The sequence below is a fragment of the Phaenicophaeus curvirostris genome, chromosome 2 (assembly GCF_032191515.1).
Source record: "Phaenicophaeus curvirostris isolate KB17595 chromosome 2, BPBGC_Pcur_1.0, whole genome shotgun sequence".
NCBI classification, from domain to species: Eukaryota; Metazoa; Chordata; class Aves; order Cuculiformes; family Cuculidae; genus Phaenicophaeus; species Phaenicophaeus curvirostris.
Window position 1 is genome coordinate 116,680,387 of NC_091393.1, and position 23,965 is coordinate 116,704,351.

Sequence of the window (23,965 nt, forward strand, 5' to 3'; positions counted from 1 at the left end):
CAATCCTCTCCTTTGAACAGCGGGCAATGCTGTGCTGGATGAGCCCCAGGACACAGTTACCCTCTCTTGGCTAAGAGGCAACATTACTGGCTCTGTTAATACTCACTTTTGTCTCCTTCTGCAGGGGTGACAAGAAGGTGATATGCAACAAGTTCATTCAAACGGTGAGACTTGGACTCCGGTGCAACTCTGTGTTCCCAAGGATAAAGACAGTTAGAGTTCCCTCTGCTCAGGTGCACTTGGCCAAACTGTCAGCGGTGCTTAATTCCTGAAAGATGCAGGCATATCCTAAGATCATCTCTGCATTTTGAGGCATGTTACTCTCCAAGATGCAGAGTCCTCATCATGTCTGGGTACAACACAGTCATTAATTGTTGAATCATGAGCGCAGTCAGTTACAAAACTTTGGGGACCGCTTTAGGCATCAGCGGACAGGATGTTTTAAGGAGTTGAAAGGGAAAAATAGGAGAGACTGAGCCCAACTCTTTCTTGCAAGTTGGAAACTCTAAGCCCCAAGACTTCTTATTAACCAAAATGTTAAATAAGTGTGCAGAATTTGGTCAAGCTGCACGGTTCCCACACATTCAAAGACCTCAGGTTTGTAATTTCAGTCCGGTTCTCTCCTTGGCTGCTGTCATGTTCTGCTTCTCTGGCTCTCTCTCACAGCAGCCTATGCTATAGGTCTCCAATTGTCCTGAGGCCGATGACAGTATCTGGAGAGGGTGAGGTGTTGTGAATTCCTTGCACAGAGTGATCTGTATGAGAAAACACAATGTCCAGACTTCTGCTTTTACCCTGCGGAGCAGATGTCCGGCAGCTGTCCCTGGCTTTCCCATTGCCATCACACTATGACTCCACTTTGTCACTGGAGGAGTTCTCTGCTAGGTGGGCCCCTGAGGTAGCCAGTGCCAGCCAGGAGGAATCGTCCTCCTGGGACAAATTTGCAGGCAGCGCTGCTCCTGATGGAGCTGCTGGAGGACCTGTGCCAGGCTTTCTCAAGCTGCCTCTCAGGCAAAGGGCAGCCTCAGCCTTTGGATGGAAAGCCTCTCTCTCAGGGGTGGGTTGGCCCTTCAGCCTCTCTGGACATGCACTCCTGGCTGCCGGAGGTTGGACCCATGTCATTCTGCTGCTCTGGTGGTAAGTGGAGAAAGCTGTTGGTCAGCCTTGTTGCTCTGTGGCTGAGCTGCTGTGTGGTCACGACACTGGAATAGTGTCATGAGACACTAAAAAGAGAGCCAGAGGGACTTGGTCTGCACGTCCCTTTCCCAAACGTCGTGGTTATCCCAGGCATGGGTACCTGTAGTCACACTGGAGAGCCCTTTCACTGGTTTTGCTTGCTGCCTGCTGGCAGGACTGGCTCCCCACCCCTCCAGCTGCCCTTTGCTGCAGCCCCTGCCTCACAGCCTGGTGGGAGCCTGAATGCCTCTCAACTTAGATGCTGTGCACATTGTGCCTACAGGGTTTCTATTTTCAATAGAGTGGTTCATTTCTCTTTTTGTCTCACTTGCTCATTTTTCATGTGTCTTTTCATTGAATCATACAATGCTTTGGGTTAGAAAGGACTTTAAGATTCCAAAACCCACGGCCATGGGCAGGGACACCTCCCACTTAATCAGGTTGCTCCAAGCCAAATCCAGCCTGGCCTTGAACACCTCCAGGGATGGGGCAGCCACCACTGCTCTGGGAACCTGGGTCAGGGCCTCCCCACCCTCACAGCAAAACATTTCTGCCTAAGGTCTCATCTCAGTCTCCCCTCTTTCAGTTTTAAACCGTTCCACTTCATCCTATCCCTGCCCTCCCTGATCAAGAGCCCCTCCCCAGCTTTCCTGGAGCCCCTTTCAGTACTGGGAGGCTGCTTTAAGATCTCCCCACAGCCTTCCTTCACTTCTCCAGGCTGAACAACCCCAACTTCCTCAGCCTCTCCTTATAGCAGAGGTGCTCCAGCCCTCAGATCATCTCCGTTATCATAATAAATCCTTTGTTTTTGCTAATACCACTGTGTCCAGTTTTCTCCTGTAGATAAATACTGTTATTTACAATTTTGGCTGTGCTCAGTCAATATGAGATCATTTTTGAGCTCTTTTCCTCTCCTATTATTGCAAAATCTGTTGGCACCCTCATAAAGCTGGTGAATACAGTGACACTGTTCAGCTCTGCTGGTGAGCAAGCTGTCCTGCCAAGGCTTGGGAGGAGAATGAGCAAGTTTGGCTGAGCACATCACCGCTCTGTGAGGGTTGTTTCTAAGCTACCACTGGCTGCTAGTGGCAGTGTTAGACTGAAAATAAGGGTCTGACAGGTAACAAGGAGAATAAAGGGATGTCTGGTGTAGTAAAAAACGGTCTTTGGTCACTGGTTGGGCTCAATGAGCAGCTTGGGTATCCCGGGACATTGTGGTGTCTGGCTGTAGCTGTGTTTGCTGATGTGAGTGGCAGCAGTGGGGGACAGAAGGCGAGATGAGTAACAGAGGGTCAGCCCAAAGCAGTTCCTGATGCTTAAAACAGGATGGATGCGGCTGGCACTGGTGGCTCAGTGCTGGACACCAGCTTTCCTACTGTCTGGAATCGCTCAGTTTGAATATGAAGCAGTTCTACTGACTCTGTTGGGTTTGGTGACCAGCTTTATCCATTCTGACCCCACCTCAGGCTTTGACAATACCTTTGGTTTGTGTTTAATGAACCTCTTTCTACCTGACCAACAGGGTAGCATCCAATATCACCTTGTAAATGGCAAAATAAAGACTGCTTCTGGCTCATCAAACAGAGAGCCAATGTATTTTCATATCTAATGCAGAAGATGCCAGAGTAAAATTATTTTTATGTTTTACACTTCCTGTGGCAAAAAAAATCTTCCATAACAGACATGATTTTGTACATTCAACACTAGCACCCATACTGAACACCTCTGGTATAACTGATGCCCTGCTTTAGCCCTCCTGAGCCTTTTTCTTTCTCCTTTATCTAGTTTAAGCTTTAGTCTGGAGGTCTCAGCCCCACTTTAAGATCTGTCTGAATGCTCTCATCTCTTCTCTTTCCTGGTCTGAGTGTTCATGCTGTTTGTGAGCTATCGTTCACGGTAATGTGGCAGAAACCGAGCAGAGTGGAGCGCTTACCTCTCTCTTTTACCTCCACTTGGCAGAGCGCCGTGACCTGCTTGTTGTGGCCAGCAGAGAATGTCATTGTCTTCGGTCTTGCTGAAGGAAAGGTAGAGAAACTCGTTATTTGCCTGATTTTCTTTTCCTCGTGGGGGCTGTGGGGCGTCCTGGGCTATGTGGTGGGAGCTGTTGCTGTGGCACTGGGCACAGAGTGGCTGCACAGGGATCACACACTGACCTGGACTTTCTGGCTGTGATTCCCAGTTAGTCCTTGGAGGGTCTGCTGGACCCTTGTCCTGAGCCTTTCTAGAGATGGGCAATGTGACTCCAGCATCTCAAATTCTTCTCTAACCTGCCAGAAAGCCGTAAGCTTCCTGTGATTTCTGGTGCTGGTTGTGGTCTGGGAGGGCTTTGGGGGTGTTATTCTGGGGGGAATCCACGCATTGCAGGTGAAGCGACGTTGATCAGGTTCTCTTCCTCAGGTCCGTTTAGCCAATACAAAGAACAACAAGTCTTCCACCATTTATGGGACAGATTCCTACGTGGTCTCGCTGACCTCCAAGTGAGTACGGCGTTGCTTTAGCCTACACTGTTTGTCTCAGGCTCCTGCTTGCCACTGGCCCTGGGTAACTGATGCCAGTATGGGGTTGCCAGTGTCTTTCAGGTATCAGCTCCTTGTCAAGATAATAAAATATTGTGCTTTCCAGAGGAATTCCTTCCTAAAACCTGATTCCTGGCTGTGCCACACTGGCCTGCGCAGTTTGGTTGTCCCTCAGACACATTACAGGATACAAGTCCCCATGAGATTACTCAATGTACATTGATTTATTTGAATCCATGACTTTATAAAGATTAAATTTATAGAATCACAAAGTGGTTTGGCTTGGAAAGGACCTTTGCAGGTCATCCAGTCCAACCCTCCTGCAGGAGCAGGGACATTTTTCACCAGATCACGTTGCTCGAAGTCCCATCCAACTTGACTTGGAATGTTTCCAGGGATGGGGCCTCCACCATCTCCCTGGGCACATTTGTCAACTTCATCCTGCTAATTACTAACATTAGTCAAGTTTAAGGGCTAAAAAATTAGAACTGTTTTGCCAGATAAAACTGTGGCAAGGCTATAATTATAAAAATAACCATAAGCTACAATTTTAAATTATTTTAATTAAGGTTTCATTTTAACTACTTTAGTAGCCTTTACCTAAAAAACATAACATGGTCCCAATAGTGGGATTTTCACTAAATGATGTCATTCTCTGTGCTCTGTCATTCTGTGTCATTCTGTCAGGTCTTTGAGTGCTAAACAAATTTAAAAAAACTGAAGCCAGTCTGGGATTCTTGACTTCCTACCACTGAGAAACCCCCTGAAGTCTATCTGCCTTTGACTCTGTTCCAGAAAGTTTCCTTTTCCTCTCACTCTTCCTTTTTTTTCACATCTGGCCTTCTTCCCCCACCTCTCTTCCCCGTTTGCCCTCCTCTCCCTCTTCTATAGTCCTCCCCAGGACTCTCTCCCTTCTTCTTTTATTTCTAAGCACAGCTCCTGCTGTTATTCAGAGAGTCTTGGAATGGTTTGGGTTGGAAGAGACTTTAAAGCCCATCCAGTTCCAACCCCCTGCCATGGGCAGGGACACCTCCCACTGGATCAGGCTGCCAAAGCCCCATCCAACCTGGCCTTCAACACCTCCAGGGATGGGGCAGCCACCACTGCTCTGGGAAACCTGGGCCAAGGTCTCCCCACCCTCATTGTGAAGAATTTCTTCCTGTTGACTAATGTAAATCTTCCCCTTCCAGTTTAAAGCCATTCCCCCTCGTCCTATCACTACATGCCCTTGTAAAAAGCCCCTCCCCACCTTTCTTGTAGGCCCCAAGCTGTGATGTCAGAGGCAGATGTAGGATTCCTGGATTGTCACAGTGTTCACGGAATTCATATTCTGTACTAGCACCATCATTAAAAAAGTGTCTGTTCTGGGTACCATGCATTAGGCCTGTTTCTCCTTCCGTGACTTCTCCCTGCTTGGGTCAAGACACACAGAAGACATTAATGCCACGAACAACGGGTTTGGGCCTGGCGTGTTTGTTCAGATGGTTTTTCCCTCAGTTGTGTTGCTTTAGGGCTTCCTGGTGCCTCAGTATCCAGCCTCCGTTCTGGAGCTGTTGCAGCACAAGGGCTGCTCAATATATCTTGCTATGAGAAGTTGTTTGCGTAGTCGTTGTTCCACATCAGGTTACTTAGCCTCTCTCTGTTCTTGTAATACAGAAAGTTGGCTATTGAGGTTTTACATGATGAAGGTATTTAATTGGCCACTCTCCTTTCCACTCTGTGCTTTCATCTGTCTTGTTTTTATGGACACTGATACAGGTAATAAATATTCTTGTGTTCATCACCCAGCTCATCTATGGTGAAGCTTCTTTTGATGAGGAAAATTAGTGGTGACCCTGGGGCTGTCTCCTCTGGGCAGAGATTAAAAAATAAATGTGCACGTCTTACTACAATGTTGCATCACCCTGTCTGTGTTTCTTTGCAGCCTGTCAGGGAAGGGAATCCTCTCTGGCCATGCAGATGGAACCATTGTACGCTTCTTCTTCGATGACGAGGGCTCAGGTGAATCACAGGTATCAAAGATCCTTTGTCAATGAGCAGGATTCCTGTTTGTGCAGCTTGCTCCCCAGCTGAAGAGCTCTGGAAAGGGATCAGGCCATGGAGGGAGTGCAGGTCTGGAGAGCAACTGTGGTCTGTGCTTCCTAGCATAGGTTTAATGGAGCACTGACAGAGACTAGACAGCAACTAGAGGGTTTGAAGTACACCAAGTGCTGTGATAAGACGGGAGGTTACGTTTTTGTGTGTAAGACATCAGGCTTTTCAGTTGTCTGGGAAGATCTAGTGTTAGAGTGTCCAGGAGAGTGATACCTGAATGGATGGGGTTCCAGGGAATAGCTGTTGTCAGCCTCTCTGAGCAATATCTTGTTGTCCCAGCTAACCCTGAATCCCGAGCTCGTGTTCTGTCTGTGGACAGAGTGCATCCAGCATTTCTCCTAAGTTTCCCCCACTAAAGGAGTAGTCTCTATGCTTCAGGCTGTGGTGAGGGGAATACCATTCTCACTCAGATCTCTCATCTTCTGCTGAAGCAGTTTGAGTGTGTCTGCTCTCTACCATGGTTGCTAAGGGCCCATCTGTACTCAGAGTACAGATGAGTGGTGCAGTTGTCACACCAGAAGGATGGGATGTTATCCAGAAGCACCTTAACAGGCTGGAGGAGTGGGTCTGTGTGAACCTCATGAAGTTAAACAAGGCCAAGTGCAAGGTCGTGAGGAGAAGGACCTAGGGTCCTGTTGGATGAGAAGCTCAACCTGAGTTGGCAATGTGCACTTGCAGCCTAGGTGGCCAACTGTGTCCTGGGCTGCATCAAAAGAAGCATGGCCAGCAGGGTAAGGAAGGAGAGTCTCCCCACTCTGTTCTGCTTCTGTGAAACCCCACCTGGAGCTCTGTGTCCAGTTCTGGAATCCCTGACATAAGAAGGATATGGAACTGTTAGAATGGGTCCAGAGGAGGCCACGGAGATGATCCAAGGGCTGGAGCACCTCCCGCATGAGGACAGGCTGAGAGAGTTGGGGTTGTTCAGCCTGGAGAAGAAAATGCTGTGGGAGACCTTCGAGCAGCTTCCCAGTACTGAAAGGGGCTCCAGGAAAGCTGGGAGGGGCTTTTTACAAGGGCCTGTAGTGATAGGACGAGGGGGAATGGCTTTAAACTGGAAGGGGGAAGATTTAGATTAGTCAATAGGAAGAAATTCTTTGCGATGAGGGTGGTGAGGCTCTGGTCTAGGTTGTCCAGGTAAGTTCTAGATGCCCCATCTCTGAAGGTGTTCAAGGCCAGGTTCAATGGGGCCTTGAGCAGCTTGATCCAGTGGGAGAGGAACCGGATGGGCTTTGAAGTCTCTTCCAACCCAAACCATTCCATGATTCTATGATACTCCGCAATGTTAAGAATACCACCAGTCTTGTTAATGGTGCTGGTCTTACCAGTGTCAGGAATCTTCTCTCCCAGTTCAGTGAACGGAACAGTTGACACATCTCAGTTCTGGTTTCTGCCTGCCTTCCTACACGCTGGGGCAGGCAGATAAAGCAGCCCCCATGAACTGGGCTGGGCAGAAGGGCCTCGTGCTGGTCTCATTGTGATAGCTGGAGGCAGAAGCCAGGCGGGGGGCTTTGGCCATTCGTGTTTTCAGGATGCCTGTTCTTGTCTGTTGTAGGGCAAGTTGGTGGTGCATCCCTGCCCTCCGTACGCCCTTGCCTGGGCTTCCAACAGCATTGTGGCTGCAGGCTGCGATAAAAAGATTGTAGCTTATGGGAAGGAGGGCAACGTGATCCAAACCTTTGACTATAGCTGGGACTCATCAGAGAAGGAATTCACTGTGGCTGCTGCCAGTCCTGGTGGACAGTCTGTCGTGGTTGGCAGCTATGATAGGTAAGGCACCTGATGGTGAGGTCTCCCCTTTACACAGTGCTTTGTTTTTCAGCCACAGTTCTTCATGTCTCCACTTCCTCCTCTCTTCTCGCAGGTTAAGGGTTTTGAACTGGAGCCCGCGCCGCGGTGCCTGGGACGAAGGCAAACCCAAAGAAATCCCTCACCTCTACACCATCACAGCTTTGGCGTGGAAGAGGGACGGCTCGCGGATCTGTGTGGTTCGTATCCTCAGTCAGCAGCCCAGAGCCCCTGGGGCACCCGGGGCGGTCGGACGCCTGCTCCAGTGAACAGAGCTCTGGAGAGAGGTCCCACTGGCACCGCGTGTGTGCCGAGGCTGCAGTCAGATGAGCGGAGTATGAAGCTGTAGAATATCACAGGCAATCGTGTAATGGCTCACTGGCAGCAGTCCTCCTTTCTCACAGAAGCAAATAGGGTCAGCATAGCTTCTCTAGAGAGTTCTCATGAGCATTCTTTCCTCTGAGCACCTCTGAGGGGCAGTGTAAAACCTCGTCTGTTACTTAGACTCTATGTGCTGTTTTCAGTTCAGAGTTGTCGTTCTTTTGCTTTCAGCCATTGGGCCTTGATCTGCCTTTCTCTATTAAGTTAAAGGATTCTTTATAGAATCATAGAATCATAGAATCATAGAATAACCAGGTTGGAAAAGACCCACCGGATCATCGAGTCCAACCATTCCTATCAAACACTAAACCATGTCCCTTAGCACCTCATCCACCCGTGCCTTAAACACCTCCAGGGACGGGGACTCAACCACCTCCCTGGGCAGCCTGTTCCAGTGCCCAATGACCCTTTCTGTGAAGAATTTTTTCCTAATGTCCAGCCTAAATCTACCCTAGCGGAGCTTGAGGCCATTCCCTCTTGTCCTGTCCCCTGTCACTTGGGAAAACTTTAAGAGCTTTAAATCTCTTTAGATTAATCTCTCTGTGTTAAGCTAAAGAACTCCTAACAGCACTTAATTTTTTTAGGAAGGTTGCCATTTACAACTTTTCTTTAATCGTTTTTGCATCATTTTGTGCTCAACAGTCAAGAATCCTTGAAATATTTTCAGACAGAGAGATAATTGAATGTGCGAATAAATACTTGCAGGGAAGGGGCTCAGGGATAGGACATCAGTGAAAGGGATGGGGATGTTATACAGAAAAAGATAAAGGTGGAAGGACATGGAACTGTTGGAGTGGGTCCAGAGGAGGTCACGGAGATGATCTGAAGGCTGAAGCACCTCCCATATGAGGACAGTCTAAGAGAGTTTGAGTTGTTAAGCCTGGAGAAGAGAAAGCTCCAGGGAGACCTTTGAGTGCCCTTCCAGTATGGAAAGGGCTACAGGAAACCTGGGGAGGGGCTCTTGAAAAGGGAGGGCAGAGATGGCACAAGAGGGAACGGTTTTAAGCTGAAAATAGGGGAGGCTGAGTTGAGATCTGAGGAAGAAATGTTTTCCTGTGAGGGTGGGGAGGCCCTGGCCCAGACTGCGCAGAGAAGCTGTGGCTGCCCCATCCCTGGACGTGTTCAAGGTCAGGCTGGATGGGGCTTGGAGCAACCTGATCCAGTGGGAGGTGTCCCTGCCCATGGCAGGGGGTTGGAACTGGATGGGCTTTGAGGTCCCTTCCAACCCAAACCATTCCATGAATCTGTGATTCTGTTAATTCCCTGACTGTGTGAAATGTTCTTGTTTCCCCAGGGCACTCTGTGTGGAGGAGTTGAACAATTTGACTGCTGCCTCCGCAGAAGGGTTTACAAAAACAAGTTTGAAATGACATACGTGGGACCAAGCCAGGTGAGGGAATATCCAAGGACGTAATGAATCTTGGAGGAAATGGGATGCTTGCTAAAGCCAGACACGTTTGGAGCTCTGCACCTGCAGTTTGTTCACTGCAACTTGTTAGGAAAGGCACAGGGGATATTCTAGGGACAAGGTCAAGGCTGGGTGGAAACTGGCCAGGAACAGAGACAGTGGAGTTTATTTCCTAGCTTGTGAATTCATGTGGGATATAGAATCATGGAATCATTGAGGTTGGAAGAGACTTCTAGCTCATCCAATCCAACTGTCCGTCCAGTCCCACTGGCTCCAACCTCCTTTCCAGGAGCTGCAGAGTACAATGAGTTCTCCCCTCAGCCTCCTCTTCTCCACACTGAATAGCCTTAAGTCCTTCAGCTGCAACCAGAACCCCTGGGCTCCAGCCCCTTCCCCAGCTCTGTTCCCCTTCTCTGGATGCGCTCCAGCCCCTCAAGCTCTTTCTTGGAGTGAGGGGCCCAAAACTGAACTGAGGATTTGAGGTGCGGCCTCACCAGCATCAAGTGCAGGGGGAAAATCCCTTCCCTGCTGCTGCTGGCCACCCCATGGCCTTCTTGGCCACCTGAGCTCTCTGCTGGCTCATATTCAGCTGGCACGTGAAATGCAGACTCTCACGGGGGTTTAATTTGAGCCAACTTCACCTTGCTCAGTCTCAGGTAGCAGGGTTGGGCGAGCAGTCCAGGCATCCATCTGCAGAGAGTGAAGGACTCTTGGAGGGTGGCTCATCCTTGGCCTGCATCATCCTCTGGTTAGGCTAGAAACTTCTAGATGGCAGAGAACCCCACACTTCTACTGCTTTGCTATCCTGTACCAAAGGAACTTTAAGATTTCTGTAAAATGCAGAATGAGATGATGTGAGGGGACATCCAAATCCATTTACCAGTCCATACCACAATCTTCCATGGTTCAAGAAGTTTGTGTTCTCCCTCTGTGTGTGGCCTTGACTGCTTTTTCCCTCTTTCTCTAGGTCATTGTGAAGAACCTCTCGACAGGGGCTCGAGTTGTGTTGAAATCCCTGTATGGTTATGAGATTGATGAGGTGAAGATCTTGGGGAAAGACAGATACCTGGTGGCCCACACCTCTGACACATTGCTGCTGGGTGACATCAGCTCCAACAAGCTCAGTGAGGTGCAAGAAAATTTCTGGCATTTCTTGAGTGTCAAATGCTTAACTTTGTGACTGACTCCAAGGGTATGTTTTCTGCATGGGAAAAACACATCTTTTTTCAAAGAATCATAGAATAATGCAGGTTGCAAGGGACCTTGGGAGGTCTGTTATCACACTTCCTACCCAAAGGAAGATTAATAGAATCATGGAATCATTAAGGTTGGAAAAGACCTCTCAGCCCATCCAGTCCAACTGTCAGCCCTATCCCGCTGTGCCAACTGAACCATGTCCTTAGATGCCACATCCACACAGCTTTTGAACCCCTGCATGGATGGGGACTCCACCAGTGCCCTGGACACCCTCTGCCAGGGCTTCACCACTCTTTCAGTAAAGGTATTGTTCCCAATATCCAGTCTAAATCTCCCCTGATGCAACTTGAGGCCATTTCCTCTTGTTCTATCACTTATTATTTGGGAGAAGAGACCAAAATGCGCCTTGCTACAACCTCCTTTCAGGGAGCTGCAGAGAGTAATGATTCCCCTCAGCTTCCTTTGCTCCAGACTAAACAGCCTCAGGTCCTGCAGCCACTTCTCATAAGACTTGCTCTGCAGACCCTTCACCAGCTTTGTTGCCCTCCTCCAGACACACTCCAGCCAGTCAATGTCCTTGGAGTGAGTGGCTCAGAGCTGGGACCAGGATTTAAGGTGCGGCCTCCCCAGTGCTGAGTCCAAGGGAAGATCCCTTCCGTGCTCCTGCTGGCCACACTATTGGTAGCACTGATTCTGTGGAGGTTTGTGGAGGCAAAGGGACTGTTGGGGGTGCTTCTTATAATAAAATTAGTCTGGGGATGGTGGAGAAGTGCCTCTGAAAGAATAGGCTGGAGGGAGTAGACTGGTCTCATAAAGGCTACTTGAGCAGAAGGCAGTAAGATGGAACACAAAGAGAACAAAGTCTGAAGCAGAGGTTAGAAAAAGAGAGGGAGTGGAGGAACTTGTGAGCTAGGAATGTCTGAACAGCAGTGTCAACAGCTGCAGTGCTGGGACATGATCTCTTCTGCAGCATAATCCTTGTGGGGTTTGGGAGGTGGCCAGCAGACCCCACTGTGATGACCCGACCTGGACAGTCCAGGGTCACCAGGGTGAGACCCTGGGTCTCCTCGTGACATTTATGGGTTCAGTACCCACAAGGCTAAACGAAGGCAAAACAATGCTAAACAAATGTTTCAAGAGGGAATTTATTTGTACAGGCATTCTTAGGGATAAGATTGGCATTGGCTGCTAAATCTGTGTTAAGGGAAAAGGAAGAGAGGAAAGGGGGAGAGCGAGAGAGAGCAAAGTGTAAGGACACCATATGGGCTCCGTTCCTCTTCTCTGTCCCAGGATGGTGGATGTGCTGCCAATGCCCTCTTCCAAAGTATTATTTCTGGGTTTTGGTGGGTCTGCACAGTGCTTCTTCTAGGAAAGTTCTGAAACTGAGCCTGGCGGGGCTCTGGAGTCTGAGGTATTGTTCTGCCCCTGCTCTCCCCACCAGCGAGACTGCTGGATGACCTCTCTGGGCAGCAAGCGCAGCTGGGCTGCTTGTAAGGGTGAGATAAGGCTGAAGGACACCATCTCTGCTAGAGACAAAAACAAGTAGTTTAGGCAGGAAAACAAATGGTTTAAGGCAGCCAAAAAGAATCAGGCTCTTACACCCACAGTGCCTGCAGCCTGGTCGTTGCAGGAGCTGACAGCCTGGCATTTGCTCATTCTGTGCCTTTGCTTTGTAGGTCGCCTGGCAAGGATCTGGAGGGAATGAGAAGTTCTTCTTCGATAATGAGAATGTAAGTTGGATGGGACAGGGTGAATGGTGTGTTGAGCTGTGTGGGCACCGACAGAAAAGGTGTCAGCTATGCTTCTGAACAACTCTGTTTCTCAGCAGTTTCCTGGGCTCCCCCTCTCCATGCAGATCCTGATCTGCTTCCTCGCTATGCTCGCCTTTTCCACACACCAGGCACAGAACAAACTCAGTGTGTGGACTGTCAAGTCATAAGCCAATAGGAGAGAGGGGCAATAAAAGAGCAACAGACAGAGAGGATGGTAGGGGTAGAGAATACAGCTGGCAGGGTGGCAGCTTGGCTCCTGCAGGGCTGATGGACCCACCAGCTACAGTCCCCACCCCTGAGGAAAAGCTGGCAGTCACAGTAGGAAGCAATTGCTTACACATCCCAGAGGGTTTGAATTTAGCTTTGTATGCAGCCCAGTTCTTTTCTGCATGCCTCACTGGTAGGTAAAGTGCTTACCTGGCTTTTCCATAAGTATTTTCCCCTCTCATCTTCAGGTCTGCATCATCTTTAACGCTGGAGAGCTGACACTGGTAGAATATGGAAGCAATGACATCCTGGGTTCTGTCCGCACAGAGTTCATGAACCCTCACCTTGTCAGGTAAGTGTTGCGCCTGCCCTTGTGGCCAGTGCAGCATTTTGTGAGAGTGACCTCAGATGTGGATGCTTGGAAATGTCTTGCTCTGTAGAACACAGGCCCAGACACAGGGACCTGAGTGATCTGCCTCTGATAGTGGCCAGTGCTGGGGTCTAATTCCTCAGTTACACTTGATAGCTCTAAAGCTGTAGAAGCACAGGAGCCCATTATGCTTATAGAACCATAGAAGCATGGAATGGTTTGGTTTGGAAGGGACCTCAAAGCCCACCTGGTTCCAACCCCCTGCCATGAGCAGGGACACCTCCCACTGGATCAGGTTGCTCAAAGCCCCATCCAGCCTGGCCTTGAACACCTCCAGGGATGGGGCAGCACCACTTCTCTGGGCAACCTGAGCCAGGGCCTCCCCACCCTCACAAGTAAACATTTCTTCCCCGTATCTCATCTCAATCTCCCCTCTTGCAGCTGAAAACCATTCCCCCTCATCCTATCCCTGCCCTCCATGATCAAGAGCCCCTCCCCAGCTTCCCTGGAGCCCCTGTCAGTACTGGAGGCTGCTCTAAGGTCTCCCTGGAGCTTTCACTTCTCCAGGCTGAAAAACTCCAGCTCTCTAAGCCTGTCCTCATACCACCTGGGTGGTGCTGCAGAAGGAGGAGGCTTATTGAAGCCTGACTTGGCCAAAGAGGGACCTCCAGTGCGTGTGCTCAGGTGTCTTTGCATCCTGCTTGTCCTCATACAGCACTGTTAGGGACTCTAGATGTCAGCAGGATGCCCTCTGTCCCTCTGGATTACCATACTCCATTTTCTGATTTAAGTGAAGGGGGGATCATGTGCTGCTCAGAGGTGAAAGCAGCATAACCAGTTTTCCACTGGGGACCTTGGTTCCAGAGAGGCAGCTCACAAAGTGAAACCATGAATCAGAATGTTTTGTTCTCACTTGAGGCAGCTGCAGGGACTCTGCAGGAGTCAGAGAACTGCAAGAGACTCCATGTGCTTGGGGGAGCTGTGGATAAGTCAGGGAGGGATGATGTGTTTCAGTCCTGTGGGTTTAGAGAGTGGTAAAGTAATGGTCACCATTCCCTTCAAATCACAGTGTCCGTATCAACGAGAGATGGCAGAGAGGCGTGGAGGAGAACAAGAGACTGGCTTATCTGATAGACATCAAGACCATAGCAACAGGTGAGCATAAACCTGCCTCCTCTGTGCTTTGCCAGCCTTCTCAATTCCTTTGACTTTTCTGTGCCTGGCAGCAGATTCCCGAAGGCCTCTTTGCAATCTCCCTGCCTGGCAGCAGATTCCTGATAGCTCCCATCACATTCTCCCTGCCTGGCAGCAGATTTCCAGCACATTCCTGAATCCCAGGCTGTCCTTCTTTTGGATGGTTGCTGCCTGTCAGGAGGTTCTGCGTGGATCAGCGTGACGATCTCGCTGCCAGCACTGCCTGTGATCTGTGCAGGCTGTGGGAAGGGGGTTGCTGCTGGCGATAAGCCCTCAAGATAAGATGTCACTGTGTTTGCCAGGGGATCCTGTCCTAATGATATCCCAGCTGCTGATGTGATGAGACAACACTGAGTGTTCATCACTTTGGGGCGTTTCAGGTACTTACAGTGTTTCCTTCCTTTCCTTCCCAAGTGGATCTTGTCAGTGGCTACAACACTGGCACAATCAGCCACGACAGCAAGATCGACTGGCTGGAGCTGAATGAAACAGGCCACAAACTGCTCTTCAGGGACAAGAAGATGAGGGTGAGATGGGTGCCTCTGGGGGAGCGTGGCAAGGTGGCGTGGTGGGTAGAGGTAGAGATGTGTCTGAATGGAGGGAATGGGGGAGAAATGTCTGAAGTACTTGTGATTTTTTGACCACTCCTTTGAGAAAGACAGACACCTCCCATCCCCGGAGGTGTTCAAGGCCAGGTTGGATGGGGCTTTGAGCAACCTGATCTGGTGGGAGGTGTCCCAGCCCTTGGCAGGGGGATTGGAACTAGATAATCTTTAAGGTCCCTTCCAACCCAAACCATTCCATGATTCTATGAGTCTGTGTTCAGACTGCATGAACTGAGAGTGTTGCATGGTTGGCCTTGAGTCATAACTAATTCTGAAGTTCTGAAGACCTTGCTCTGTCTTATCGCACCTGAAAATTAAAATCATGGACTCTTGCTGTGGGATGGAGACAAGCGGATTAATCTCAGGATGAGCACCCTGATGTTGCACTTAAACGTGTGAATTAGAAAAAGGTGTTCTCTACAACAGCTTGGCTTATGTCACAGAATGATGGAATCGTTGAAGGTGGAAAAGACATTTCAGTCGGGAAGTCTGCTCTTTCTAGCCCCTTTCAGTGCTGGGAAGCTGCTCTAAATTGTCCCTGCAGCCTTCTCTTCTCCAGGCTGAACAACCCCAGCTCTCTCAGCCTGGTCTTGTACAGGAGGTGTTCCCACCCTCAGATCATCTCTGTGGCCTCCTCTGGACTTGCTCCAACAGATCCATGTCCTTCCTGTGCTGAGGACTCCAGAGCTGGATACTTTCTCCTTTTCCCCTCTAGCTGCAGCTTTACGACATGGGAAGCGGCATCAAGACGACCATCCTGAACTATTGCTCCTACGTGCAGTGGGTCCCCGGCAGCGATGTGGTGGTGGCTCAGAACAGAAACAGCCTCTGTGTCTGGTACAACATCGATGCTCCGGAGCGAGTCACCATGTTTCCTCTGAAGGTAAAACTGGAGGCTTTGATTAGCTCCAGCAGTTTCTGCTGCTTCTTGCTCACGTGTGTGGGTGTAGTCAGAGTGGTGTGGCAGAAGGGAGATGGAAGGGAACTGCTTGTTTCTTCTGAACAGAATATGAGCTTGTTTGTCAATTCAGGGCTCCGTATTTGGGCTGGTTCTGTTTAACATCTTTATCAATGACCTCCATGAAGGTACTGAATGCTCCCTCAGTCAGTTTGCAAATGACACCAAATTAGATGGGACTGTTGATCTGCTTGAGTGCAGGCAGGCCCTGCAGAGGGATCAGGACAGACTGGATCTATGGGCCCACATAAATCGTATGAGGTTTAACAGGTCCTGCACTTCAGTCACAACAACCCTATGCAGAACTCCAGGCTTGGGGAAGATTGACTGGAGAGCTGCCTGGTGGAAAGGGACCTAGGGGTGCTGGTCAACAGGAGCTGAACATGAGCCAGCAGAGTGCTCAGGTGGCCAAGAAGGCCGACAACATCCTAGCTTGGATCAGCCATGGGGTGGCCAGCAGCAGCAGGGAAGGGACTTGGTGCTGGTGAGGCTGCACCTCAAATCCTGGGTTCAGTTTTAGGCCACTCACTCCAAGAAAGAGCTTGAGGGGCTGGAGCGCATCCAGAGAAGGGGAACGGAGCTGGAGAAGGGTCTGGAGCCCAGGGGTTCTGGGAGCAGCTGAGGGACCTGGGACTGTTTAGTCTGGAGAAGAGGCTGAGGAGAGACTTCATCGCTCTCCACAGCGCCCTGAAAAGTTGGCTGGAGCCAGGCAGGGGTCAGGGTCTGCTCCCAAGGAACAAAGGATGAGGCATCAAGTTGCGCCCGGCGAGGTTTAGGTTGGATGTTAGGAACAATTCCTCCATGGAAAGGGCTCTCAAGCCCTTGCAGAAGCTGCCCAGGGCAGTGGTGGAGTCCCCATCCCTGGAGAGGTTCAAACACTGTGTGGCCGTGGCATTTCGAGACGGGGTTTGGCTGGCACAGTGGGGTTGGGCTGATGGCTGGACTGGATAAGCTTAGAGGGCTTTTCTAACCTTAATGGTTCCATGATTCTAACTTTGTGGCAGGCATTTCTGACAGAAGATGGTATAGCAAGTTGGTATAGCAAGGAACTGCTCAGTGGCTTTTTCCTTCCCTCTGGTGAGACAAGGACCAGAGCGCTCTCAGCAGAGCTGTTGCAGGGCTGTCCTCCCATCTCTGCTATCCCACATACTTTAGAAGATGGAAGTGTCGATAGCTGCTATTCTTTCCAGGGGGATATTGTAGACTTGGAACGGAGTGATGGAAAGACAGAAGTGATTGTATCTGAAGGGGTGAACACTGTGTCCTACACCCTGGATGAAGGCCTCATAGAGTTTGGAACTGCCATTGACGATGGGGATTATCACAGGTAGGTGCTAGATAAACCATATGGTGATGGTCAGTAGCCCCTTTCATGTAACAAACATCTGAGAGCCAGTAATCCATGAACTACAGCAGCACAGCTTTCCTTACAGGGTGAAGTTTAGGGTCTGGGAGTGATGTTGGTGCCAGGTCTGGCTGGGAGGGGACGTTCAGATTAGGTATCAGGGAAAAATCATTCACTGAAAGGGTTCTCAGGCACTGGCAGAGGCTGCCCAGGGAACTGGCTGAGTCCCCATCCCTGGAGATATTTAGAAGACAGGTGGATGAGGTGCTCAGGGATACGGTTCAGTAGTGGACAGATATGGTTGGACCTGATGATCTCAAAGGTCTTTTCCAGCTAAACAATTCTATGGTTCTATGAATATTCACTTTTTTCATCCCTCGGCCTTCAGCACCTCCAGAGATGGGACAGTCACCACTTCTCTAGGCAACCTGGGCCAGGGCCTCCCTACCCTCACAGGAAAACATTTCTCACTAAGATATCATCTTAATCTCCCCTCTTGCAGCTTCAAACTGTTTCCCTTTGTTCTACCCCCGCACATCAAGAGCCCCTCCCCAGCTTTCCTGGAGTCCCTTTCAGTACTGGGAGGCTGCTCTAAGGTCTCTCCGCAGCCTTCTCTCCTCTAGGCTGAACAACCCATTCCAGCATTTCCATATCCATCTTATGTTGGTGATTCCAGAACTGGACACAGAACTCCAGGTGGGGTCTCACTAGAGCAGAACAGAGGGGGGATAATCACCGCCCTCGCTCTGCTGGCAATGCTTCTTTTGATGCAGGTTTCTTTGCACCAGGGACCTACTGCAAACACCACACTTAGGACTTGCCCCATGCTGCTACAGCCTTCTGTTGGTGAAATACCTCTAAGTACCTCAGCCCAGCCAGGGATCTCCTAGATCCCTGGATGTTTCCCTGATATGCCCTGTGTTAGGCAATCCTCTTCAGAATCTTTCACACCCAGCTTGCTGTGTTTTCCATGCAGCTCTTGTTGAGAAGCTCATGCCTCAGCCCGGGGTTTTCCTCAGCGAGGTCTTCTGTTCTGTGACTGAAAATCTGCCAACCTCTCTTTCTGCAGGGCTGCTGCATTTCTGGAGACATTGGAAATGTCCGCAGAGACTGAAGCCATGTGGAAGACTCTAAGCAAACTGGCTTTGGAAGCGCGGCAGCTGCACATTGCAGAGAGGTAAAGGAACGTGCTGTCACACCCTTCTGGTGGGAACACTCGCTTTGGTCTCTTCTTCTTGGTAGCCAGTGACAGGACAAGGGGAAATGGCCTCAAGATGCACCAGGGGAGATTTAGGTTGGGTATGTGGAGGAATTTCTTTACTGAACGGGTTCTCAGGCACTAGCACAGGCTGCTCAGGGAGGTGGTTGAGTCACCATCCCTGGAGGTTTTTAAAAGATGAATAGATGTCATACTTGGGTATATGGTCTGGTGGTGGACTCAGCAGGGCTGGATCGATGATTGGACTCAATGATCTTAAAGGTCTTTTCCAACTGAAACCATTCTGTGATTTTAAAGACATGACTTTGTGTGGCCTGGAAGATTCACTGCATGGAGAGTTGAAGATTCACTGCATGGAGAATTAAATATTCTCTGTTCCAGGCAATGACTTTGTCCCTTCATTCGGACAGTAATGCTATAACTGAAGCCGGGAAGGCATTACTGTGTAGCATAAATTTTTGCTAATGGCAACCCAGAGCAGTGTTCAGCAAGGCTTTGGGGAGCTGACAGTCATGGACAAGCTCAGTATGTCTCTGAAGCCCAGGGCAGTGAAGCATGAGCACTGGTCATGTCCTTGATTTCTCCCACAGAGCAGGGTAGAGGGCAGATCTGAACACGGGTCATGGCAAAATCCTTCTCTGGAAGCAAGGCTACCCCACCTCTCCAGCTTGTGGAGCTGGGTCTGCTGCCCAGGTTCTGATTTTCTTTCTTGTACCAAAAGTGGGCATCAAAACCCAGTTATTGACTAACTGCTTTGCTCTTTCCAGGTGCTTTGCAGCGTTGGGCAACATGGCAAAGGCTCGATTTCTGCATGAAACAAATGCCATTGCCAGCCAGGCAGCCCAAGAGCATGTAAGTAAAACCTTTGCTGCTGTGCAAGGCAGCTGCTTTCCTGAAGATACTTGCATGCATGTTATCTTATGTGTCCATACTCACCAGTGTGATGCTACAGACCAGTACTTGGCTGTGTAGAAGCTGCTGGTGTAATTCTCCATCCACGCCTGCCAGGTCCCTCTTGTGGCCAACCATCTCCTATTGCTGCTGTCTTGTCACTCCTGTGGTTTCCATCATTCTTCTTTAGTTTCTGCAATGACACAGATCCCGTCTGTAGTCACTCCCCAGCCTTGTATCACTCCAGAGCTTGTTCCTTCACTCAGCAAACTGACTGAGCTAACTGGTGTTGTCTGCAGGGCGGGGATGGCACAGACCATTATCTGGTACGAGCCCGCTTGGCCATGCTGGAAAAGAACTACAAGTTGGCAGAGATGATCTTCCTGGAACAAGTGAGTGAAGGAACAAGGAGCAGAAAAGGGCTCATTTAGTTCTGAGTAGGAGGTTTGTGCCCTGGTGTGAAAGAGAAGATGAAGAGGTTGTTTATTCCCCTGCCCAGGGCAGTGGTGGAGTCACCGTTCCTGGAGGGTTTCAAAAAACATGTAGACATGGCACTTTGGGACATGGTTTAGTAGGTGCAGTCGTGTTGGACTGGGTGAGCTTAAAGGTCTTTCCAACCTTAATGATTCCATGATTCCTGGAAGAAGAGTGTTTGCTCTGAAACAGAAGGAGATATTTCCTGTCCCAAGGTTTAAGATCACCCTGAGGTGCATGATGAGGGTGAGGGTGCATGTTTGTCCAAGTAAATGGAACAGTGCACTTTGTCAAGTGCTTTCTGCACATCTAACCCTGCCCACTATGAAAGCTCAATGGCAACACGTCTGCTAAGTGGAGCCTTCAGGTTGACACTTTGCTCTCTGTCGCAGAACGCCACAGAGGAAGCCATGAACATGTACCAGGAGCTGCACATGTGGGATGAATGCATTGTGGTTGCTGAAGCCAAGGTACAGAACGTAACGGTACCGGACAGTGGGCTGCACTTGCTTTATATATCTTCTGGCTGGGATTCTATTCAAGGTCTGTGTTCTCTTCCCCTGCTCTGTCCCCCTTGGAGGAGCTCCAGGCAGAAGGGAAGGTTGCACTGATGTAAGTACAGACCTGGGTGAATAGTGAAGGAGAAAAGCTACTAGAATTGGTTTATCTAGGCTTTCAAAAAAGAACGGATGATACCACGCTACACAGGATTCAGGTTGTGGTTTCAGCTAACTGGGTAGCAAGGAGTTTGGTGTCATGAACCAGGTCCAGAGCCTGCAGGGTGAGCAAAGCAACATCTTGCCTTGCCCAGGTCAACCGATGCTGCATCTCTCAACAGGGACACCCGATGCTGGATAAGTTGCGACGGGGTTACTACCAGTGGCTGCTGGATACCCAGCAGGAGGAGAAGGCTGGGGAAGTCCAAGAGGGACAGGGTGACTACCTGGCAGCCATCAGCTTGTACCTGCGGGCAGGGCTGCCAGCTAAAGCCGCACGGCTGGCCATGAGCAGGGACGAGCTCCTGACCAACGGAGATGTCATCAACCGGGTCTCAACCGCACTGGTCCAAGGGGAACTGTATGAGCAGGTGAGCGGCTCACCCCACTGGCTTCCTTCTTGGTGGCATCAAAGCTCTTGCCCTGCCCTCTGCATCTGTGAGGTACAGGGGAAATGAGCCATTATTGTGTGATAAATTCGCAGCTGATGTTTGGGACGAAATCCTAACTGCATCCATTACACATGGATGAGGTCTAGAATGGCTGCTATTAGCCAGGAAAAAAATCACAACTCATTGATGATGTCTCTGAAACATCAGCTGAGTGCTCCCTAATAGTGGGGAGGCCCTTGGGGAGATAGGAACCAAGAGGAAAGGAGTCATGACTCAAACAGAAAACTTGATATCACTGTGAAAATTCACAGTGTGTCCTCGTAGCAGAATAAAAAAATGGTGGTACAGAATTCATATGAGGATAGCCTAAATGGAAAAGCAAAGGAGGTCATGAAAACCTGTAGAACCATCCATGTCACAGAGATGGGAAGTGATTTTATTCTCTGTGTCTAATAACAAAAAATTGGTAACTACTAATTATTAGGTGGCAGTTTGAAAACAAAAGGGTGTTTTTCACACAGCACAGAGTGATGTTCATGTATAAAGCAGCCTTCCAGTACTGAAAGGGGCTCCAGAGAAGCTGAGGAGGGGCTCTTGATCAGGGGGTGCAGGGATAGGATGAGGGGGAGTGGTTTGAAGCTGCAAGAGGGGAGATTGAGATGAGTTCTTTCTGTTCAGGAAAACAGAAATGTTCTCCTGTGAGGGTGGGGAGGCCTTGGCCCAGGTTACCCAGAGAAGTGGTGGCTGCCCCATCCCTGGAGGTCTTGAAGACCAGGTCAGATGGGGCTTGGAGCAACCTGACCCACTGGAAGGTGTCCCTGGCCGTGGCAAGGGGATGGAACTGGATGGGCTTCGAGGTCCCTTCCCACCCAAGCTTCTCTGTGATTCTATGATCCCTGTGCTCTTGGTTAGTGGGAATGCTGATGAGGCATCAGTGTGGCAGGATTGACAAGCTCTGTACATGGTACTGATACAGTAGATGATGGTGCAGGGAGACAGTGGCTCTGGAAACTGGCAGCTTCTGTTTTGTCTTTAGGCTGGAGACCTCTTTGAGAAGATCGGGAACTCACGGAAGGCTCTGGAGTGCTATTGCAAGGGCAGTGCCTTCCTGAAAGGTATGGTGCTAAATATATTCTGCCCCATCCATCCCCAGCAGGAGCCTGGGTACTCTGGCCTGGTGGCAATGTGAGCTATTGCCCTCGCACTCAGAAGTGCCTGGATGATCTGAGGCTTCCAGGTATCAGTTCATTCAGTGTTTCACATAATTGTACCTGTATACACAGTCCCAGAATAGCGTTCTGTTCCCAAGGTCTTGGTCATGCTGATTGCACCAGCATGGGTTTGGTCCAGCTCTTTACTGCTGAGCAGCATGTTGGAGCTGGAGTGGATTGGACAGTCACCATTCCCCTCCCTCTGCACCCCATCCAAGGCTCACCCCATCCATTGCCCCACAGTTCTGCTTCCTTGCTGGATTCAGCCTAACAGCTATCGTGTCCCCTGACAGCGGTGGAGCTGGCTCGCCTGGCATTTCCTACAGAGGTTGTGGCACTGGAGGAGGCCTGGGGAGACCATCTGGTGCAGCAGAAACAGCTGGATGCGGCTATCAACCACTACATTGAAGCCAGGTAGGGGTAGGTGATGGCAAACTGTGAAGACGATGTAATTTGCTGAAGTCTGCAGGAAGTTTTACCTGAGTAAGCCCCCTCAAACCCACTTTGCCAGTGCCCCTGGTGCTTATGTGCCATCTCTGCTGGCCCCACGTGGGTGCCTTCCCACATCTCTCCCAACTTCTTCCATCCTTGATTACTCTTCCCTGCTCTCCCAGTTCTTCATTCTTTCCCCCAAACTTTGCCAGTTACTCAGATCCTTTTTGATGCTCTAAGCCAGGAGGAGGAATCAAGCAGCAGACCGCGTTGGTCTCCCTGGCTTAACTCAGCTGGAGGAGGTGGCTGCTGGCGGTACAGAGTTGTGGTTTTGATGCTAGATGCTCAGTTAAGGCCATCGAGGCAGCCCTGGGAGCCCGGCAGTGGAAGAAAGCCATCTACATTTTGGACCTGCAAGACAAACAGACAGCAGCCAAGTATTACCTCAAGATTGCACAGCACTATGCAGCTTTGCAGGAGTATCAGGTGAGGCCACAGACCACAATCCTTGCTGCCCCGTGTGTCCCTTGAGACTGCTGAGTGTGGTCACTTCTCTGCAGGTTGCAGAGGAGCTGTACATCAAAGGAGACCGGACCAAGGATGCCATTGACATGTACACACAGGCTGGGCTCTGGGAGCAGGCTCACAAGGTAAAGTTGAGGATCTCAGCCTGCTTGGTGAAATGTCTTCCATCGGGAGAGGGTGGCGCCTTGTGCACCAGCACTGGATCAACAAGCAGTCTTCCCGAAGGATGCACATAGGAGCATCCAGTAGCCAGCAAGAAACTGGTCCCTGGTGGTGACATTCTGCCAATGCCCTTCTTTACCTCAGCAGCCCCAACTGGGTGCCCTTGGGTCAAAAATAGCACTTTCCAAGGGGACTGGTCATAAAACCATGGAATGGTTTGGGTGGGAAGGCACCTCAAAGCCCATCCAGTTCCACCCCCCGCCATGGGCTGGAACACCTCCCACTGGATCAGGTTGCTCCAAGCCCCATCCAACCTGGTCTTCAACACCTCCAGGGATGGGGCAGCCACCACTTCTCTGGGCAACCTGGGCCAGGGCCTCCCCAACCTCAGAGGAAAACTCTCCCTAAGATCTCATCTCAATCTGCCCTCTTTCGGCTTCAAACTGTTCCCCCTCATCCTATCCCTGCACTTACTGATCAAGAGCCCCTCCCCAGCTTTCCTGTAGGTGAATGGGTCCTATGCTCTTTGATCACAGTGACAAATGACTGCAGGGTATATGCTGTATAAACCTGTTTGTGATGGGAAGGAGATGGTTCCCCTTCTCCTCCACTACTGTGTATCAAGAAGTCGCTGTGCACTGTGCTGCAGCTTCTGCCTGTGTGTTCCTTTTGGCAGCTGGCTGTCAAGTGTATGAGCCAGGAAGAAGTGTCTGTGCTCTACATAACCCAGGCCCAGCAGATGGAGAAGCAGGGCAAGTACAAGGAAGCAGAGAGGTGAGCATTTTCCTTGGTCCAGACTGAGCCCTGACAACACGGCTGTAGTGAGCAGGAGCCTTTTCCTGGGTTGGGAGTAGAGTTGGGAACTAGGGTTTGGGAAGTTCAGAGACGCTCTCTGCACACATGGAGACTTAGGCCAAATAATTCAGTCTGTAGGA

General features: G+C 50.1%; 1 protein-coding gene across 2 annotated transcripts in view; it reads left to right on the plus strand.

The window, feature by feature from the left end:
• Positions 1-23,965, plus strand: part of IFT172 (intraflagellar transport 172) — a 43,441-nt gene that overhangs the window by 2,617 nt on the left and 16,859 nt on the right. For both annotated transcript variants that reach the window (XM_069850535.1, XM_069850536.1), the window contains 24 exons: positions 125-164; positions 3,136-3,201; positions 3,574-3,653; positions 5,617-5,704; positions 7,339-7,553; positions 7,648-7,771; positions 9,247-9,342; positions 10,328-10,489; positions 12,234-12,287; positions 12,785-12,888; positions 13,976-14,061; positions 14,515-14,627; positions 15,421-15,588; positions 16,854-16,990; positions 18,078-18,185; positions 18,995-19,079; positions 19,418-19,510; positions 19,985-20,062; positions 20,431-20,679; positions 21,737-21,815; positions 22,205-22,325; positions 22,685-22,829; positions 22,904-22,993; positions 23,707-23,804. In XM_069850535.1, the coding sequence (XP_069706636.1) occupies positions 125-164; positions 3,136-3,201; positions 3,574-3,653; positions 5,617-5,704; positions 7,339-7,553; positions 7,648-7,771; positions 9,247-9,342; positions 10,328-10,489; positions 12,234-12,287; positions 12,785-12,888; positions 13,976-14,061; positions 14,515-14,627; positions 15,421-15,588; positions 16,854-16,990; positions 18,078-18,185; positions 18,995-19,079; positions 19,418-19,510; positions 19,985-20,062; positions 20,431-20,679; positions 21,737-21,815; positions 22,205-22,325; positions 22,685-22,829; positions 22,904-22,993; positions 23,707-23,804 (2,679 nt within the window). The remainder of the gene's footprint in view (positions 1-124; positions 165-3,135; positions 3,202-3,573; positions 3,654-5,616; positions 5,705-7,338; positions 7,554-7,647; positions 7,772-9,246; positions 9,343-10,327; positions 10,490-12,233; positions 12,288-12,784; positions 12,889-13,975; positions 14,062-14,514; positions 14,628-15,420; positions 15,589-16,853; positions 16,991-18,077; positions 18,186-18,994; positions 19,080-19,417; positions 19,511-19,984; positions 20,063-20,430; positions 20,680-21,736; positions 21,816-22,204; positions 22,326-22,684; positions 22,830-22,903; positions 22,994-23,706; positions 23,805-23,965) is intronic.